The sequence below is a fragment of the Rutidosis leptorrhynchoides genome, chromosome 1 (assembly GCF_046630445.1).
Source record: "Rutidosis leptorrhynchoides isolate AG116_Rl617_1_P2 chromosome 1, CSIRO_AGI_Rlap_v1, whole genome shotgun sequence".
In the NCBI taxonomy this organism is placed as follows: Eukaryota; Viridiplantae; Streptophyta; class Magnoliopsida; order Asterales; family Asteraceae; genus Rutidosis; species Rutidosis leptorrhynchoides.
Genome location: NC_092333.1, coordinates 680,637,497 through 680,658,151, shown reverse-complemented (window position 1 = coordinate 680,658,151; position 20,655 = coordinate 680,637,497). Strand labels below are relative to the sequence as shown.

The following is a 20,655-nucleotide window of genomic DNA, read 5'->3' as shown; positions in this document are numbered from 1 at the left end:
TATTTACTGTTAGTACACTCATAAGTAATTAATAAATGTTGGATCAACTTACATACATAACTAGCTCCAAGAGCATTTAGCACTGTCATTTGAACATTGCCTACAAATATTATAACCATGGTGACTGCAAGTCAAAGATCATATTACACTATCACAGACCAATATATTCATTAAATGTGCAAAATGACATTATAATCCAAGTTTCCCAAATGACACAATTTCATTATATTGTCTTCTAAATACTTTCAATAACAATTTAATAATTTATACACACAATGTTTACATTATATTTATATACAACTAAATAAATTGATAACAAATGAACATCATACAAGCATGTAATGACGCAAACTAGCCGCATTGTAACAAACGAAGCAAGGAACGTTATGATCCACCCATCTTGTCACCTCGAAGGTTGACAAATGAATAGAAAGACATATAAGACAAAAATACTGAAATAATACGCTGCTATATATCTATAAATGCAAAATAAATAACTCACAGATATACACAAGGGTCAGGAACTCAAACTAGCCACCTCCGATTACCGACACAATCCACAAGCTGAAAATCGCCTTCATAACCACAGATTTTTGTAGTAACAACTAGTACAAAAATATCACACTCAGGTGACATATTATAAGTAGGGAGATACACACTAAAAAACTCTTTGAGTCCTTCCCCGATGTCATTTTCCTCAAGAACAGGCAAGCCTAAATGCCTAATTGATCCAATCTTTCAAAAATAGAGCAATACAATTGTACATTACTTGTAACAAGCTAATGTCAGAGAACTTTGGAGGTGACATGTTATAGAAAAATATTACAGAGGTTCATTTTACGATAAATCTTGATTATTCGGTTCTACAACTGAGACCTTAGATTAAATGGATCCAAATTTTAGTAACAAAGGAAGCATTAGTGAGTAAAGGTAAACAACTAACTTATTAATAGAACTATTTAAGTAGATGCATTCTCATCAGCAATCATGTCCATTAATGCCTGGTGTATTTTTGGTTCTGAATCTTGTATTGTGTTCCTGTGTGATTAATTACAAAGAAAGAGAAAATTTGATCTATATATTTTAATGTAAGTGAGGTATATGCCTAAAATACAACATGGCTGAAACGTAATAATATTCAGATGAATAAAACCATAAGAAATTGCAGTTACTATTTCCAGATGAAGTGCAACCAAAACTTTAATAATGCTGAAAACCTACAATATACAATATATACATCCATTGTTGTATATGAATATGTAATTGAAACAATAATAACTATAACTAGAAAAAATTTGACCGCGCGTTGCTGCGGTTGTATTCGGCGCGCGGTCGAATTTGGATATACCTTGTTTGGTACCTAATATATCTAATAGGTTCGGTTGTTTGTTGGACGTGTATGTATATGTATGTAATTTAACCCGAAATATTTAATTTTTTTAACGATATCCGTTTCACGTATAGTTAGTCGCGTTGTGTTCGTAAAATTAATTCGAGTTGAAAGGTGGTCTCGGAAAAATTTAACTCGCACTGAGCGTGAATATAGGGCCCGTTATTTAGTGTTTTTTTAACGATGTCCGTTTCGCATATAGTTAGTCCCGTTGGGTTCGTGAGATTTTTTCGAGTTGAACGGTGGCCTTGGAAAAATTTAACTCGCACCGAGTGAGAAGATGGGGCCCGTTATAAATTTGGGTGGAGTAAGTTTTTTTTATTTTAATAAAATTATATATTTACATTTTTTATCTCTGAAAAAGTGTAAAGTTGAGGGGCCGATGTGTAATTTGTGCGAAAGTGAGGGGCTCTTTGTAGTGTGAACGCAAACTCAAAGCGAAACCGCAGTATAACTGAAACGACCAAAAATCCGGTGACATTTAGTTTATAGGGGTATAATGATAATTAGTAACCTTTTTCACGAAATAAATCTCCAAAGCATCATAATCTCCTACATTCAAATCATCATCATCCTCATCAATCAAACATGAATTTACATTCTAAATAACAAAACCAAACCTTATTAACTAAACAAGGAAAGTTAATTCTCTAACTGTAATAAAATCAATTAGCCACAAAATATGACTGAAGTGAAAACATGATGTAAAAATTGACGTTTATAAACAATTAATTACATACCATATTCGTTGCACTCGTCCGTCAATAACCGTCGCAAGCGTCCGTCAGCAAGCGTCCGCCAATATCGTTGCAATCATCCGTAAATCACCGGTCCGTCAATCACCGTCACCATCAAGCAGTGGTTCGATTGTAAGATTAATAGTCATATTCGTTTTCATCGAAACGAATCATATGTCAATTCATTGTATTCGTGGCTTAATCAATTATCACATAGTTCTTTTCAACAGAGAGAATGAGGATTGCTTGTTACTTATTGGCTTTTAGGGTTTGTGATAGACATAAGATGTGTGAGTGGGTGGTTTTAATGTTGTTACCAAAATAGTGAATTAAGAAGTGAGAAAACAACACAACTAGTAATAGTAATTTTCAGGCTGATCTTTATTTATTAAGAAGTGATTAGGTGATTTTATTTTGCAAATCTATTCGAACTATATCGATGGGCTAACTACAAAAATGTTATGTACGTGTAACAGACTAAAATTAGATAATGACAAAGGAAAAGACCACTATACCCTTATACCCTATTTAGGGTGCAGCAAACCAAAAATGTGACTGCATAGTTACACAGTAAGTTTTATATTTCGAACTTTCACACAGATAATAAATAACTAGTGAAATGATCCGTGGAAACACGAGTTTTTTAAACGAAACAGTTTAATGATATGTTTTAGGTATTAAGTGAATGTAAATGTTAAAGTCATTTAGTTTATTACCCGGATTCCGATTAAGAAACTAGTCGTTGATTTTACAAACATAAAGTTCGCTCAAAGTTGAGTATTTATATTTAAATTTTTAATAATAATAATTATAATTATTAATAATAATAATAAATGCCTTTTAACTTTTTTTAGAAAATTAAAATTAAAATTTATGAGAGATTAATATTTCCTTTTATAAAAGATTTCGTATTATTTTTCTAATTAAATTAACATATAATTAAGACATCATTATTATGAAAAATAAAGTGTAATTAGCTTAATGATTACATCATCATTTTAGAGCTTTATATATATTATAGATAAATAAAACATATTAAAATAAAACATCGTCGAGTTGTATATATTTTTTTCGCGTGTTAAAAGAAGTGTGAAATATTTATGTTAAATTTTAATGACCACTCTTTGGTCACCAACTATCTAATTTTGAAACCACCACTTTTTGGTATCTATTTGTTTTTAAATTAGTGATCAGTTTTGGTCTCTATTTCTATATTTTAGGGACGACTATCTTTTAGGTCACTAATAATATTTAGTGACTAAAATTTTGTGACAACTTTTTTATTAGTAACTAAGATAATATTATTAATGATCAAATTATAAGTGGTCACTAAAAAATGGTCACTAATGACCATTTTTCTTGTAGTGATGCATAGCAACTTCTACTTTGATGCTGCAAAACATAATTCTCCATTTTTGTTACTTTTACTTATATACCCTTGGGCCTGTTATCTCTTTTTCATAACGAGTGTTGTACACGTATGAATGCTATTTTAGTGGTAATTTACCTTAAAAGAAAATAAAACTCGAAAATTATAGTGTCCGAGTATTTAAATTTAGTAGTTTTCTAAACAATTAAAAAATACTATAAATTTGAAAAAATATATAGGGTCATGCGATTAAATTTAGTGGTGTCCTATATAATTTAAAGAGTATTTTATATTATAAAGGAATAAAATTTGTAAAGAAATAGGATAAAAAACTGTAGAAAAAGAATTGAAATAAAGGTATAAAAAAAAGTGAGAAGGTTGAATATGAAAAACAAAATGCCGTAGGAGAGTATGAGTATGTTTGGATGACAAGCTTATTGTACTTTATGGGAGTTTGAACTTATTTTTCTCATAAGCTTCAATTAGTAGCATTGTTTGAGTGACAAATTTTGTAGAGCTTATGAAAAATAACTTCTAGAAAAAAACTACTTCATATAGCTTAAAAAATAAGCTACTACTATTACTCGAGTCAATATCAAACGTCGACTTATTGATGACTTGACTGTTCTTAGAATCTCATGTTATATTAAAACCCATGAAAATTTGATTCTACCATTTTCATGGTGTCTCACACTTTTTTGTTATTTTTTTAACCTACTTATTGGTCGGAGGTTCTTTCGAAAGCAATCTCTCTATTCATAGAACATTGAGAGGGAAGACATTCTCTACTCTTGGGGTGTTTCACTCTGGGTGAAGAAATAACTTCTCTTTATTCTAGAAATAGGGGAATGATTGTCTACATCTTACTTTTCTCATATCTCACTTTTGTGGGATTGATTTTTGTTTTTCTTGTTATTGTTGTTGTTTACGAGTGTGTTTCAACAAAAGGAGCTAAATAATGTTTGTTAGTGTTCAGGGGTGAAACTATTTGGGGGCAGGGTGGGGCGCGCGCCCCCAGTGGATTTGCAATTTTCAGTGTAAAAATTTTGAATTTTTCGACTTTGTCTCCGGTGGATTTTTTTTGCCCCAGAACCTACATATTTTGACCCAAAACCTTCAAATTTTGCCCAAAAATCTTCAAATTGGTCCCAAAAAACTTCATAATTTGTCTAAAAACCTTAATTTTTTGCCCCAAAACCTTCATATTTTGGCCAAAAAATTGCTACGGTTATAAATGTTTTTTGCCTCCGGTAAAAAAAATTCTAGTTTCGCAACGATGAATTGTGTATCTATCTAGTACGGGGTAATAAATAATAATATGATAATATCGGACCAAAAAGTAACCTTGGCTCATTACTGAAATTTCGACAAATCTCAGGAACCATTCTTGTAATTTTGTAATGTTAAGAAAATCACACCTTCATTTTCACCTACAATTCAGTTTTGAGTTTATAAATTGCCTCAGTTTTTCGATTTCTGTTCATTGCTTCTCCCTTTGACGCTTGAAAGTCGATACTAGATTCCGAAGGGACAATGATCAGGTACAAACCTTGTTAATATTCATTTATAAGTTTCATAGTCAGTCTTGAAGGAAGATTTGTTCATATTTGAATACATTCAATTGCATTAGGTATAAATGCATTATTCATTGGAATCTTATCTTAAATCTTAATGGTATGGTAATTAGGGATAATTGGCAGAAATGACATAACATTACAATTGTTAGCAGTATTTACTAACGAGATTTTAGGCCGATTTTATGCTAATTTAGGACTTATTGATATGTTCAATAGTGGATATTAAGTGAGAATTGAGAATTGAACTAGCAAACAATCCGAAAACTCCAAAATGTAAGAAAAGAGTAATGAGAGATGAATGCTTAGGGTTTATTCATAACCAAATGATTAATTACAAATGATTGAGAGAAAAGGGATGTATATACCCACAAAATTACAAATAATTGGAATATTATCTTAATGGTATGCTAATCAGGGCTGATTATCAGAAATAGCATAACAATACGATTGTTAGTGTCTTTTAGGAGATTTTTTTTCTTTTCTAAATTAAGATATATATGGAAACTTTTGAGGTTTATAAGAATTTTTGAACTTATTTTTAACTTTCTTTAGTATGTGTCAAAATAGTTATAGTACTACTAGACACAACACAAGTCTCCTACTTGAACCTGCAAGAAAGGGGCCTGACATGCTGGTGCTACAGATATTTAGTTAGGTGACATTTGTTTATTTTTTTACTTTGCGAACCTTATTAAGCCTTATACCTTTGAGGGGTGTACATACATTTTCATTTTAGAGTGTTTGTTTTTCCGATAAAAGAGTTAAAGTTACGTCTTATTTTGTCTGCACATACTTGAAGATATGGTTACTACTGACATATATAAGGTGAATGATACATTAATGAAAATAATAATATATGCGTGTGTGTGTTTAATAAGTGTTTCAATATAATTTAAAGATGATATTACATGAAATTTAAGTGTTGAACGATGAGTATTTCAATTTAAAATGATTCAACAATGAATGTTGAATCATCTAGTCGTTAAGTCACAAACAAACATGTCAATAATACTACTCTATCCGTTCCGTTATAAGGTCTAGTTTTGAAAAGTCAAAAGTGTGTTAGATGATATGTTATGACCCACGTCCAATTGTGGCTTACGGTCCATTAGTGATAATTAGTGTTTGCAGTGTTTGTAGGATTGGCTCGTAACCGTCTTCCTACACACGACTCAACCTGTCTTCACGGGGTTTAGAGATTGAATATATAGGATGTATGCTTTGTGACGGTCGTATAGAATCGCTAGTTCACCTTTTGTTTCCGTGTTCATTTCAATGGATCTTTGGCTCAAGGTGAGGATTTGGTTAGACATCTAACTACTGATTTTCAATTCATGGGACATTTGGTTGCAATGGTTTGATGCTTGGCAAGTCGTGGCTAATATGAAGGACATTTTGTATGCTATAGTGGCTACTTTGGTGTGGTTTATATGGAGATACCGGCACTTGGTTCTACACAACACAGAACTTGAAGAAAAATTCTTTATTTGATTGTATTTCCAATACTCGTATGTCTTTTAATTGGTGTCGTAGTAGAGGTAAGATTGATGTGAGTCGGAACGATTGGCTTGTTAAGCCGTCGTAATTGTTGGTGGTTTTTAGCCTTCCTAGTGTTTTGCTAGGGGGTTAAGTTTTATAAAATTTGACGTTCCAAAAAAATATAATATGCTATACCGATGGGGTTTACATTTTCTAACATGGTATAGAGGGTATAATGCCAAAAACTAGTCGCCGCCTCGAGCCGCTGTCTCTATAACAACATGATTGTAAAACTCGGAATTACTCCGTGAGTACTTGGCTTTTGAAGAGCTCCGAGTACTCCCCGAGTACTTGGTCAAACCATAACAAAACTCGATCAAACTCGGGCAAAACTAGTGATTACTCGAAAAGTTGGTCAAAACACGACCAAAATTCGGAAAATCAGTCAAAACTCGGGATTGCTTAGAAACTCTTTCATAGTTGGTCAAAATCGGTCGAAAGCAAACTTGGTTAACCTCCGAGTACTTCTTGAATTGCCAAGCACTCCCTATAATTTTCCGACCGAGTACTCTTAGAGTAGCAAATCTTGCAACCTTGTATAACAAACATAAAAGCAAACAATTTGTCAGCATACAACGTTCAATAGTTGAACCACGCATTTTTCTGCAAACAAACATCATCAGACATAAAACAATATCAAAAACAAACAACACCTTATTATACTTAATTGTTACAAATATGTTTTCAGCCATTACCTAAAAACAGTCACTACTCCAAAAATGAGCAAAGAAACCCCTATTAGAAACCTCTTTTTAAAAAAGTCTAAAAAAACCGGTTTCAAAAACATAAGAAACCGGTTATTGAGGTTTTACTTAAAACCGGTTTCTTTGGACCACTTTAGGAACCTATTTTTAACAAAAAACCGCTCACATCCTTTGAAACATCTTTCTTTTAAAAAACAGGTTCCTTTACTTCCACTTTCAGAACCTCTTTTTTATTAAAAACCGGTTTTAAATTTTTAGCACCTTTTTTAATTTTAAACCGGTTCCATATTTCTATCTTTTTAACCAAGATCAGATACGCACAAATTAAAAGTAAAAAACTGAGTCAATTCATTTTATATATCAATAAAGAGAAAAATTCACTTTACGCTTGATCACCATCTACTTTCACATTTCATTTCCCTTCTAATTGACCATCACTCTCACTTCCACCACTTACTCATTTTCTAAAATACTAAAAACATCCTCCATTTTTAGATTTCAAATCGTAACATTTTTATCTAGATCTGAAACCCGCAACAGAGATTACATCCAACTTTGAGGGAACAAGATCTGAACAAGATTCAAAGATGACCTGCAAGAGAGGTTTCGACCCATATCTGAACGAACAAGATTTATGATGACGGTGAACAAATAAGTTCTGATTTAAAGATGATGATGATGTTCTAGTACACAAAAGGTTTGATGTGTCAGCAAAAAGTTCCTACTTGTAGAATTTTTATATTTTAATCTTAGAAAATGAGCTACAATTTTTGATGTATAAGTTATATGTTTTGATTTAAAGATATGTATGATGTTATACACGTATACGGAGTATTGCACAAAATTGTTTATTATTACTGTATTATGGATTATAGATATATATGAATATATGTATATGGAGTATTGTTTATTTTTATAGTGTATTAGTTGTTTTGTTTATGTATATATTGTGATTTACAAGTTACAGATGCCAAATAAATCAAGAAAAAGAACATATATAAATTGAATAAATTTTGTTAAGAAGCAGCTGAAAAATAAATTAAATTTTATTTAAATTACAAAGAAACCAGTTTTTATTTAAAAAGAGGTTTCTAATGTTCAGAAAAGAAACCGGTTTTTAATTAAAAAGTGGTTTCTTTGCTCCAGCAAAGGAACCGGTTCTTGAACCGGTTATACTTTTGGAACCCCACCTAAAGGAACCTCTTGTAAAACAGGTTCCTAAAGGCCAAAAAAGAAGTTCCTTTGCTTATTTTTTGTAGTTGTGAGTTTGCGTGAAAGTGATGAATCCATTAGAACAATGATAAATGGCTCTTTGATTATATTGTAAATTTTGCGTGAAAGACGGATCCCTACGAATGTGCATTGATTATCGTGAACTAAACAAATTGACGGTTAAGAACCGATATCCTCTTCCTCGCATCGATGACCTCTTTGATCAACTACAAGGGTCTTGTGTATATTCAAAAATCGATCTCCGCTCGGGTTATCATCAATTAAGGGTTAAGGGGAAAGATGTCTCCAAAACCGCTTTCCGGACTTGTTACGGTAGTTATGAATTTCTTGTTATGCCATTTGGTCTCACTAACGCACCGACGGTGTTCACGGATCTTATGAACAGCGTGTGCAAACCGTATCTCGATAAATTCGTTATTGTATTCATCGATGACATCTTGGTCTATTCTAAAAGCGAAGAAGAGCACGAACAACATCTCCGAATTGTGCTTGAACTCTTGAGACAAGAACGACTCTATGCCAAATTCTCCAAGTGTGAATTTTGGTTGAAGGAAGTTCAATTTCTTGGTCATGTTGTAAGTAATCAAGGTATTAAAGTCGATCCATTGAAAATCGAAGCCATTAGTAAATGGGAGACTCCTACTACTCCTACTCACATTCGTCAATTTTTGGGTCTCGCCGGATACTATCGTAGATTCATCAAGGATTTCTCTTTGGTTGCTCGTCCTCTAACCGCGTTAACTCACAAGGGAAAGAAATTCATTTGGGCGACCGAACAAGAATCCGCATTTCAAATCTTGAAAACAAAGCTAACCACCGCCCCTATCTTGTCACTTCCCGAAGGCAATAATGATTTTGTTGTATATTGCGATGCCTCGAAACATGGTTTTGGGTGCGTATTGATGCAACGAAAGAAAGTCATTGCTTATGCCTCTCGACAACTCAAAATTCATGAACGAAACTACACGACACATGATCTCGAACTCGGAGCCGTTGTCTTCGCACTTAAAATGTGGAGACACTATCTTTATGGAACCAAAAGTTCCATCTTCACCGATCACAAAAGCCTTCAACACATCTTCGATCAAAAACAACTAAACATGAGACAACGACGGTGGATTGAAACTTTAAACGATTATGATTGTGAGCTCCGTTACCATCCCGGGAAGGCAAACGTAGTAGCCGATGCCTTAAGTCGAAAGGAAAGAGCGGTGCCTCTTCGTGTCCGAGCTTTAAACATCACCATTCACACCAACCTCAATAGTCATATTCGTTTAGCCCAAGACGAGGCTCTCAAGGGTGAAAACATCTCTCTCGAACACTTGAACGTCCTCACCTCTCGATTCGAAGTTAAAGAAACCGGACTCCGATATTTCGCCGGAAGAATTTGGGTGCCTAGTTATGGGGACTTGCGAAGCCTTATTTTAGACGAAGCCCATAAGTCAAGATATTCGATTCACCCCGGTGCCAATAAGATGTACCACGACCTCAAAGAACAATATTGGTGGCCGAACATTAAAAAGGACGTTGCTACTTATGTTGGAAAGTGCCTAACTTGCTCCAAAGTCAAAGCCGAACATCAAAGACCGTCCGGACTACTTCAACAACCCGAAATCCCGCAATGGAAGTGGGAAAGGATAACGATGGATTTTATCACCAAACTACCAAAGACGGTTGGCAGTTATGATACTATTTGGGTTATTGTTGACCGTCTCACCAAATCCGCACATTTCCTAGCCATGAAGGAAACCGACAACATGGAGAAACTCGCACAACTTTACATTAAAGAAATCATAGCCCGACACGGTGTGCCCTTATCGATTATCTCCGACCGAGATGGCCGATTTGTTTCTAGATTTTGGCGTACTTTACAAGAAGCGTTGGGAACACGTTTAGACATGAGCACTGCATACCATCCACAAACCGATGGACAAAGCGAGCGCACAATTCAAACCTTGGAAGACATGCTACGAGCTTGCGTTATCGACTTTGGAAAAGCTTGGGATAAGCACTTGCCTCTCGCCGAATTCTCCTACAACAATAGTTATCACGCGAGTATTAACGCCGCACCATTCGAAGCTTTATATGGCCGAAAATGTCGTTCACCTCTTTGTTGGGCCGAAGTAGGCGACACACAAATCACCGGACCCAAACTCATTCATGAAACAACCGAGAAGATCGTTCAAATTCAAGATAGGCTTAGGACGGCCCGAAGTCGTCAAAAGAGCTATACCGACAAAAGACGCAACGACCTCGAATTTCAAGTCGGTGATCGCGTAATGTTAAAAGTCGCGCCTTGGAAAGGTGTAATTCATTTCGGGAAATGCGGGAAGCTAAATCCGCGGTATATTGGTCCTTTCGAAATCTTGGAGCGTGTCGGAACCGTTGCTTATCGTTTAGATCTTCCGCCTCAATTGAGCTCCGTTCATCCTACTTTCCATGTATCCAACTTGAAAAAGTGCCTTACCGAACCCGATATCGTCATCCCTCTCGAGGAGCTTACCATTGATGACAAACTTCATTTCGTGGAAGAACCGGTTGAAATTGTGGACACCTCCGTCAAAACGTTAAAACAAAGCCGAATTCCAATTGTCAAGCTCTGTTGGAACGCCAAAAGGGGACCCGAGTTTACTTGGGAAAGACAAGATCAAATGCAAAGGAAGTATCCTCATCTCTTCGCGAATTCGGGAACGCAAGATCCCGAGGAAGAAACAACGACTACTACGCCTACTTAAATTTCGGGACGAAATTTCTTTTAAGGAGTAGGTAATGTAACATCCCGCCTTTTTCCGTTTACTTTCCGTTTATTCATTTTAAAGTCCGTTATATGTTTATAACATCTCCCGTTGATACGCGTTTTAAATTATCTCGTATAGGTAATTCACGCACCCGAATGAAACTAGAGGGACTAAACTTGCCAAGAGGCCAAAGATTTGACTAGGTCAACTAGTCAAACCTTCAACCTCCTCTTCTCATTTCATCATCTCCATCTTTACTACTTCCTTCTTTTTCTCTCAACACCCCAAACAAAGAATCACCATGTATTTCAAATCGAGCAAGCAACAATCCAAACAAATTACATATTCGGAATCCTTGCAACTTCCTCTTCGATTACATACCGATTTCATTACATTTGGGTAACTTTCTAAAATCACTAGATTTTGTGTTCTTGATGTTTTTAACTTATAAAGTTGTTAATTAGTGTCTATGGCTCAAGTCTAACATGAATATATGATTTATATGCTCGATCTCGTTGTTTTAGTGTAACTAGCATGAACATGAAAAGTGTGTGCTTGATTTTGAGTTTTGGATGATTTAATGTTGTTGTTATGATAAAGTGCAAGTATTAAATGTGTTCCTAGTATCACTAGCTTCAATTTGATGTGTAGGTTGCTTTAGAAAACTTCATGAACTTGATTATTGATTTTGGTGAATTTGGGTTAGGGTTTGATGAACTTGAAATGGACTTTTGATGCTTTGAATGACATGATATGTTATTAGTAAGTGTTAGGTTGTATTGTATGCTTGATTACCTTCGAAACGGCATATCATTCATGTAAATTGGTTGCCGAATCATTGAGTTGCATTTATGAACTTGAATGCATTAAATGATGAGCTTTGAATGTGATTTTGGTTGTTGTAAAGGTAAATGTGATTGATGAAATGTGTTTAGATGTTTTCCTCGTCAAAATACCTTTCCGATGATATAAGATACTTGTCTTGATTGTTTGCGGGTCATAAATTAGGATTGTTTGAGTTTTGGTTCGTGCACTTGTGTGTTTTCAGCAAAATGTTTTCTGCCCAGATGTTTGGATGCAGTCCAGCCTTTTGGACGCCGTCCAGGATTTCAAACTTGGACGCCGTCCAGGCCTTTTGGACGCCGTCCAATTTGCCTGTTATGTGCTGTCTTGATTTTTCATTTTACGGAAAATGTTTGCTATGCTACGCACCTCCGATTCACATGTAACTTGTTCTAACATGCTCGTATATGATTAAAAACCTCAGAAAAATAGTTCGGGGCCCGACCCGAACGTGTTGACTTTTTCGTTGACTTTGACCCGACCAAAGTTGACTTTTAATCAAACTTAACCAAATGTTTGAGTTTTCGGGTTTACTCCGTAAACCCTCAACCCTAAACCCTAACCCCTAAACCCTAAACTCAAAACTGTTCGTATTAAAAACTCATTCTAAAACCCTAATTTCTAAACCCTAAACACTGTTTTTTAATCAAAAGTCATTTTTTCTTTGTTTTTTGTTAAGATGCATCCGATGCATGAAAGACAATTAACATGCAGCAAACAACGGATAACATGCATCAGATGCATCTTAACGCTTCAGTTAAAAAACCAGTTCGTAACTGACTTCTGGAACTCTTCCACCTCCGAAGGTGTCTCTAGCCGACTCTCCGGATTCCTTGACTAACTGTGCTTGAAGCGAGTTTTTTTTTTCTGAATCTACACAATTAAGAAGATCACAGAATTTTTTTTTTTAAATCGGAGCTGTAGAAAAAAAGATATAAAAATCACAAAATCACTTATCTCCTTATCCCAAAAAATCTCCTTAGCGTTGGATCCTTACCCATATATATATATATATATATATATATATATATATATATGGGGGGAATTGGCTCAAGGAATTTTTTTTCTTTCAAATTTTGGTTTATTAATGGGGAAGTAGCCAATTGTTTGGGGGGGGGGGGGGGGGGGAGGGAGGGATTGGCTCAAGTAATTTTTTTATTTTTTCAAATTTTGGTTTATTTCGAAATTTTTTTTCACGCATCAAGATCACACGAATATATGAACATTTAAAAAAGACACTTCGTGTTGAATGTAATTATTTAGGCGGGAGAACGATCGATAAAAATAACATTCAAGATAATATTGATCGTGAAGAATGTTAATCTTCGAACGTTTTTTTCTTCATGTTTTGTGAAATACGTTTTGTCAAAATTTAGCCCGATTTAGAGTTTAGTGTTTTGGGTTTAGTCCCTAAACCCCAAACCCTAATCCTTAAACTCTAAACCGTTCGTATTAAAAAGTTAATCTAAATCATAAATCTAAATCCTAATTTTTAACCCCCTAATTTCTAAACCCTTATAAAAAAATCAGAATTAAAACATTTAATGCATTGAATGTTTTCATTTTTTTCTTTGAGCGTTTTACAGCCAAAATAATAACCTTCATCACAAAGTGTCTTTTTTAAATGTTCATATTTTCATGTGATCTTGATGCCTGAAAAAAAATTCGAAAAAAACGAAAAAAAATTACTTTCCCCCTCTCTCCAAAAAAGTGATTCCCTCTTGATTAAATATATCTCTCTCTCTATATATATATATATATATATATATATATATATATATATATATATATATATATATATATATATATATATACGGGCATGATCAATGGGGAATTCACCAATCGGGGGGAAGCGGGGGGAAACAAGTTTTTTTTATTTTCGTTTTTTGGAATTTTTTTTCACGAATCAAAATCACACGAAAATATGAACATTTAAAAAAGACATTTCGTGATGAATGTTATTATTTAGGCGGGAAAACAATCGTCAAAAATAACATTCAAGATAATATTGTTCGTGAAGAATGTTAACGTTTTTTTTTATGTTTTGTGAAGTAAAATTTAGGCCGATTTAGAGTTTAGGGTTTAGTGTTTTGGGTTTAGTCCCTTAACCCAAAACCCTAAACCCTGAACCCTAAACCCTACACTCTAAACCGTTCGTGTTAAAAACTCAACCTAAATCTTAAATCTAAACCCTATACCCTAAATTTCTAAACCCTAATATCTAAACCATATAAACCCTAATATCTAAAACCTTAACATACGCTCGAAAAACACGATAATTGTTATATATTAATTCTTCGAGCGTTTTCCCGCCAAAATAAAAACATTTATCACAAAGTGTCTTTATTAAATGTTCATATTTTCATCCAATCTATAATGTTCGTGAACAAAGTTTTTTCAAAGAACGAAAAAAAAAATTTGTTTCCCTCCGCTTCCCCCCGATTGGTTACTTCCCCTTGATTTTACCACTATATATATATATATATATATATATATATATATATATATATATATATATATATATATATATATATATATATATAGTTTTAATCAAGAGGGAAGCACTTTTTTGGGGGGAAGTGGGGGGAAGTAATTTTTTTTCGTTTTATGAAAAAACTTTGTTCACGAACATTATAGATTAGATGAAAATATGAACATTTAAAAAAGACACTTTGTGATGAGTGTCATTATTTTGGCGGAAAAATGCTCGAAGAAAAAAATAAAAACATTTAATGCATTGAATGTTTTGCTGCTCAGTTTTTTTTAAGGGATTAGAAATTAGGGGGTTATAAATTAGGTTTTAGCTATTAGGGTTTAGAAATTAGGGTTTTGGGTTTAGAAATTAGGGTTTAGGGTCTAGAAATTAGGGTTTAGATTGAATATTTTAACACGAACGGTTTAGAGTTTAGGATTTAGGGTTTTGGGTTTTGGGTTTTCAGGTTTACTCCGTAAACCCTAAACCCAAAACCCTAAACCCTAAATCCAAAACTCTAAATCGGGCTAAATTCGAAAAAAACACTTCACACAAGATGAAAACAAAACGATGCAAATAAACTCTGCAGCAAAATATTCATTGCATTGAATGTTTTTATTTTTTTTCTTCGAGCGTTTTTCCGCCAAAATAATGACATTCATCACAAAGTGTCTTTTTTAAATGTTCATATTTTCATTTAATCTATAATGTTTGTGAACAAAGTTTTTTTCAAAAAATGAAAAAATAAAAAAAATAATTTGCTTCCCCTTCCCCCAAAAAAGTGCTTCCCTCTTGATTATGACCCTATATATATATAGGGGCATGATCAATGGGGAAGTAACCAATCGGGGGGAAGCGGGGGGAAGCAAATTTTTTATTTTTCGTTTTTTTTGGAATTTTTTTTCGGGCATCAAGATCACACGAAAATATGAACATTTAAAAAAGACACTTCGTGATGAATGTTTTTATTTAGGCGGGAAAACGATCGACAAAAATAACATTCAAGATAATATTGATCGTGAAAAATGTTAACTTTTTTTTTCTTCATGTTTTGTGAAGTAAAATTTAGCCCGATTTAGAGTTTAGGGTTTAGGGTTTAGGGTTTGGTGTTTTGGGTTTAGTCCCTAAACTCAAAACCCCAAACCCTAAACCCTAAACCTTAAACTCTAAACCGTTCGTCTTAAAAATTCAATCTAAATCCTAAATCTAAACCCTAATTCTAAACCCTAAACCCTAAATTTTTAAACCCTAATATCTAAACCCTATAAACCTTAATATCTAAACTCTAATATCTAAACCCTAATATTCAAAACCTCACCATACGCTCGAAAAACACGATAATTGTTATATATTACTTCTTCGAGTGTTTTCCCGCCAAAATAAAAACATTTATCACAAAATGTCTGTATTAAATGTTCATATTTTCATCTAATCTATAATGTTCATATTTTCATCTAATCTATAATGTTCGTGAACAAAGTTTTTTCAAAACACGAAAAAGAAAATTTTTTTGCTTCCTCGATTGGTTACTTCCCTCTTGATCCTACCAATCTCTCTCTCTCTCTATATATATATATATATATATATATATAGCATCCTAATTTTAAAAAACTATATAATAAAAAAAGGTTCTCAACCCGGCCCAACCCGTTCTACGCGTTTGAAATTGAGATCCGTTCAACCCATAATCCGTTTTGACCCAAACCCATTTAGTTCTCGACTCAACCCGACCCAAGCAACCCGTTTGCCAGGCATACATGTAGTAATTACCATGTATAGAATGTAATTTATGAATGCATACATTTTTATGTATAGATTATGATATTTTTAGTTTAAAATACTTAAGTAATTAATCATATCATGAGATATTCGGCTCACAATCGAGCAAATGTTTGGCCATGAAATGTACAAAAACTTCATACTTGGGATTCTTAAATATGCGGGAAATTATAATATGATTTGGGCTGCAACAAATATGCATGCATACATGTAATATTTTAGAACTTGGGAAATATATAAAAACATGACACAACAGATATTTTACTTAAAGAAAAAAGAAAAAACTGATGGGCTGCAAAACTTGATACTCACATGGATGATACTGGGAGACTTGACATTTGTTAGGGCAAAAGATGTAATTGAAAAAAAAAAAAAAAACTCACTTTAAGGACTGTTTGTGCAGTTTTTGCTAGGGAGTGATAAAATCACCTAAAAAACACTAACACGTGGACGATTTCAGTAATTTTGTCCAAAAAAAAGATATGCTAGATGTTACTTTTGGTGCCCGCTTTCATGTGTGTGATTTATGATGCTTACGGCTCAAGTCGCGAAACGTGTCACAAGTCAAAATTTATGTTTTTGAGTCACAACTCAACGACCATGGTTCTTGGTAGTAGCATTTTAGGTGGGTCTGCATATATGATTATTACCAAAAATGAATGAGTCTAAGCTTTTATTGGGCATGTACTCATAGATTAATAACTTTTCATCTCCTTTTATGCAACAGCCAAGTAGCTTCACAAGATTACGATGCTGAAGTCTCGATATGCAAATGACTTCGTTCTTGAATTCCTCAACTCCTTGGTTGGAAGTGCTATAGAGACGTTTAACTGCAATCTCTAACCCGTCCTCTAGCACACCCTGAACAATACCATCTTTTAATGTGAGTAATTTCACAATCTTATGTATACCTTTTATCAAGATCACTGACTTATAATGCCTTCTTGCTAGTTTTTAATATACTTTTGGTTTCTGCTGTAAAAAGAAAAACTTATAATGTGTGTAGATTGCTAATCAATAAATAAAAAAGTGTGCATGGTCATTTTCTTGCTGTAACATTGTTAGTAGTTACCTTATAAACGGCTCCAAATCCACCCTCTCCAAGTATATTTTCGGTTGAAAAACTGGCAGTGGCATTAGCTATTGTAGCTAAACAACGGTACTTCATTTCCCCCCTCCATTGGTCCCTCATGACTCTTTTTCTTTCGTACGTACCAAAACCATATTGAGATAAAACCTATGAGAAGAACCCCGGGAACGACTACACTTAAGATCAATTTAATGGGTGCTCCATCTTTCTTTTTGGAAGTTGATAAAGCAACTGTATCTGTATGATATTAGCATAGAAATTATGTTAGTTTGCAATCATGTAACTGTAGAAATCGGGTATGAAAACATATAATCGGATTGGTTCCTGAATCGTGAAACACTTTCATAATTAAGTATTTCGCCCCTCACAAGCCTTGGGTTAACACGAAATCTCAACTGGGATAAGACGAACGATTTTGTTTTCAGGCAAGAAGAAATCAAAATCACGAATTAGAGAATCTGTGTGTGTTTTCTGTATGTGTTTTTATGAATGCAAAAAACTGTTAAGGAAAACGAATATAATCAGTTTTCAACAGTTTTTAATGAAAAGTCACAATGAAGAGTCATAACTCTTCAAATTAGGCGGGAAAGTCAGTTATACGAAAAGGTATAACACTTGGCTAGTATTCTGTCCAGATACACTTTTCAACATAACGTATAGTGGACCCCTCCAGGGGGGCTGCCCCTCGGACCCCACAAGGGGGCGCAACCCCCTTGACCCCCATATTTTGCGCGACAGTTAGTAACCAACTCTTACGGGCATGTACTCCACACTCTCCGAATCCGTTGTTAAGTATGGCTAGCTAACACCTGCATTCAAGTAAATCTCAATTCACTAAAATGTACGTTGGATGACACTAAAATCACCAACAGTAACAGTAGTGTAACATGTGATTTTTAATTTTACCTATTTCAGATGAAGCCATTCTTACAAAAATATCTCGACCGTCAGTAGGATGCTCATGCATGTCAAAAAGATCATTGAACCAAAGCACGCAACCCTTTCCTCCTAAACTGACGTCGGGAATTGCATAAGCCATACAAGTGCAATTCTGTAAGCATTTTGCTTTGCATTCCTCCAAAGTCATGCTCATGTTGAACCATGTACCCTCCGTGTCTGGCAGTTTTAAATCAGAGTATTTGATAAAGTCTTCTGATCCGTTTTTGCAATCTAGCGGTGTTCGCTTGACACAACCACCCGACCAATCAGCCTTGTCCCAGGTCTTTTGGTTTCTTGGCACAAATCTTTTTTCATCCAAGCAAGCGCAAGCCTGTTGCGTTGCATCCACGTGGCAGATTCCGTAAGCACTACACACGTTATATGTATCACACATATCTATAGGGAATTTTAAAGTAAATTTCCAGTTTTTACTATCTTCTGTCCATACCCAATTCTGTAGCTCCCCAAAAGAATTCAAGGTGAGCCTCGATATGAGAGAGGTGTTTTCAATATAAAATTTATATGACGCCTCCTGCTCAGTTATAACTACATTGTATATTAGAATTAAGTTTTTGTCAAATAAAGATTCCCCAGTAACCCGTAAGTTTCTCCATGGTTCACCCCGAAAGGTGACCACTGCACCTTGTTTTAGTTTGTTTTCAGGATAACCGTCTAAGTCAGTGCCCAACATGAATTCGCCTGGAGCTGGATCTTGATTAGTCTTCCATGATGATAGACGCCATTCGATGCCCTTCACGTAATCTTTCTCCAGCTTCATGTGATAAAGAAGAGTATCAGTTGGATAATCAAAACTCTGCCACATCATCTTCCCCTGATGATCCATCAACACTAGATTTCCTGTGTCATGAAGCTTTGTTGTCGCATTTGGTGATGCCATCGTTGCGTTGGATGACCAGATCATGCTAGTATTGTTAAAAATGCTGAGAATTCCTGGATCCACAATTTTTAATACAAGCGGCGATAATCCGGGGAGCGGGTGGTTTCTGTTGGCAACCCAAACCGGTGTTTTTGTTGTTAGGAAATTACGGTCTCACTAATTCCCACCACCCAGCCCAACAATAATAGTAAAGAAGTAAAAACAATACACAACACAAGATTTAACGTGGAAACTCCAAAACAGGAGAAAAACCACCGGCCCCCAAGAGAGAAATACACTATATCACAAATTGTTACAATGATATAGACGACTCTCTTAAGCCAACTACACTCTCCAAAATATTTAACTAATACAACTCTCAAACAAAGGTAAGAAAGAAAGAAATAATCAAATACTTAAAGTGTATTGATTAGTGCAAGTTGGAATGATGCCCATGACCTCCTTTTATAACCAAGTCATCCACCTCCAACTTCTTCCTCCCACCGATGTGGGATAACATCCTTCACAAAGTAACCATATCAATTTTTCTATCAAAAACAAAACCAACAAATCTCCACCTTTTTGATAGAAAAAGATTACCATACTTAAGGATAACCGAAACAGATACTTTCTGGACAACAACTTCAAGATCCTCATCTTCATGCCGTTGACATTATCTCCCAAGTGACAAAACTTGCATCCTCATCAAACATTGTCAAGACCCGACAATCATTATCATAATAGACAATCATAACTCTAAACAGAATTATCATACTCCACCATTAAGAGTATAGCACTTAGAATATCACATTCCAAGCATTTCACCTCGGCACATGTTGTTGAACAACCAGCTGAAACTTTATGGTGCAACTTCTCTGTTTGGCTTTCCCGAAAGTCCCATCAGCTACAACATCAGTTTCCACCACACAACCTGCATCAATGCCAAACCAATGCCCATGTGCAACTGTGGAACCGCTAACGAACATCCCTTTCCATGGTGGCGCGGACACACCATGAGGATGACGTGACTTCAGAGGAATTCGTCACTCTCCGTAACAACGGAGACATCATTAGCGCCTTTGGAGCCATTTGCCGAATTAGCTCCACCTGGACAATTAACCCTTACATGCCCAGTCTTCCCACACCTCCATATTCTTCCCAGAGTTTCTCTTTCGCCTATCCGAACACAACACTATCGTATCTCCTGATGACGAGACCCCGTTACCTTCCATTCTTTTCTCCTCGGATAGGAGCTTGCTAGTAACGTCTTCAAACTTCAGAGTTTTCTTCCCATACATCAAAATAGGTTTCATGTGTTCATAAGACGATGACAAAGATAATATCAACCTCAAAGCTTTATCTTCATC

General features: G+C 34.8%; 1 protein-coding gene across 1 annotated transcript; it reads right to left on the bottom strand.

Annotated features, from left to right (window-relative positions):
• Positions 1-6,944: 6,944 nt before the first annotated feature.
• LOC139851886 (G-type lectin S-receptor-like serine/threonine-protein kinase At4g27290) lies at positions 6,945-19,309 on the bottom strand. The gene is made up of 8 exons (XM_071841080.1): positions 18,379-19,309; positions 17,598-17,709; positions 17,455-17,506; positions 17,346-17,357; positions 17,033-17,243; positions 12,897-13,003; positions 7,308-7,360; positions 6,945-7,215 (listed from the first exon to the last, which is right to left on the bottom strand). Exons 1-8 carry the CDS (start codon positions 19,307-19,309, stop codon positions 6,945-6,947), a joined length of 1,749 nt encoding a protein of 582 aa, XP_071697181.1.
• Between the last annotated feature and the right edge of the window lie 1,346 nt (positions 19,310-20,655).

Excerpts from the sequence above, each read along its gene's own strand:
- LOC139851886 (XM_071841080.1), bottom strand. The coding sequence starts at position 19,309 with ATGGCATCACCAAATGCGACAACAAAGCTTCATGACACAGGAAATCTA. Across the intron at positions 17,710-18,378 it reads AATGGCTTCATCTGAAATAG|ATACAGTTGCTTTATCAACT; the intron begins GTAAAATTAAAA and ends AATATCATACAG. Across the intron at positions 7,361-12,896 it reads CAGAAGTCAGTTACGAACTG|AGGTTTCTAATAGGGGTTTC; the intron begins GTTTTTTAACTG and ends TTTTTTAAAAAG.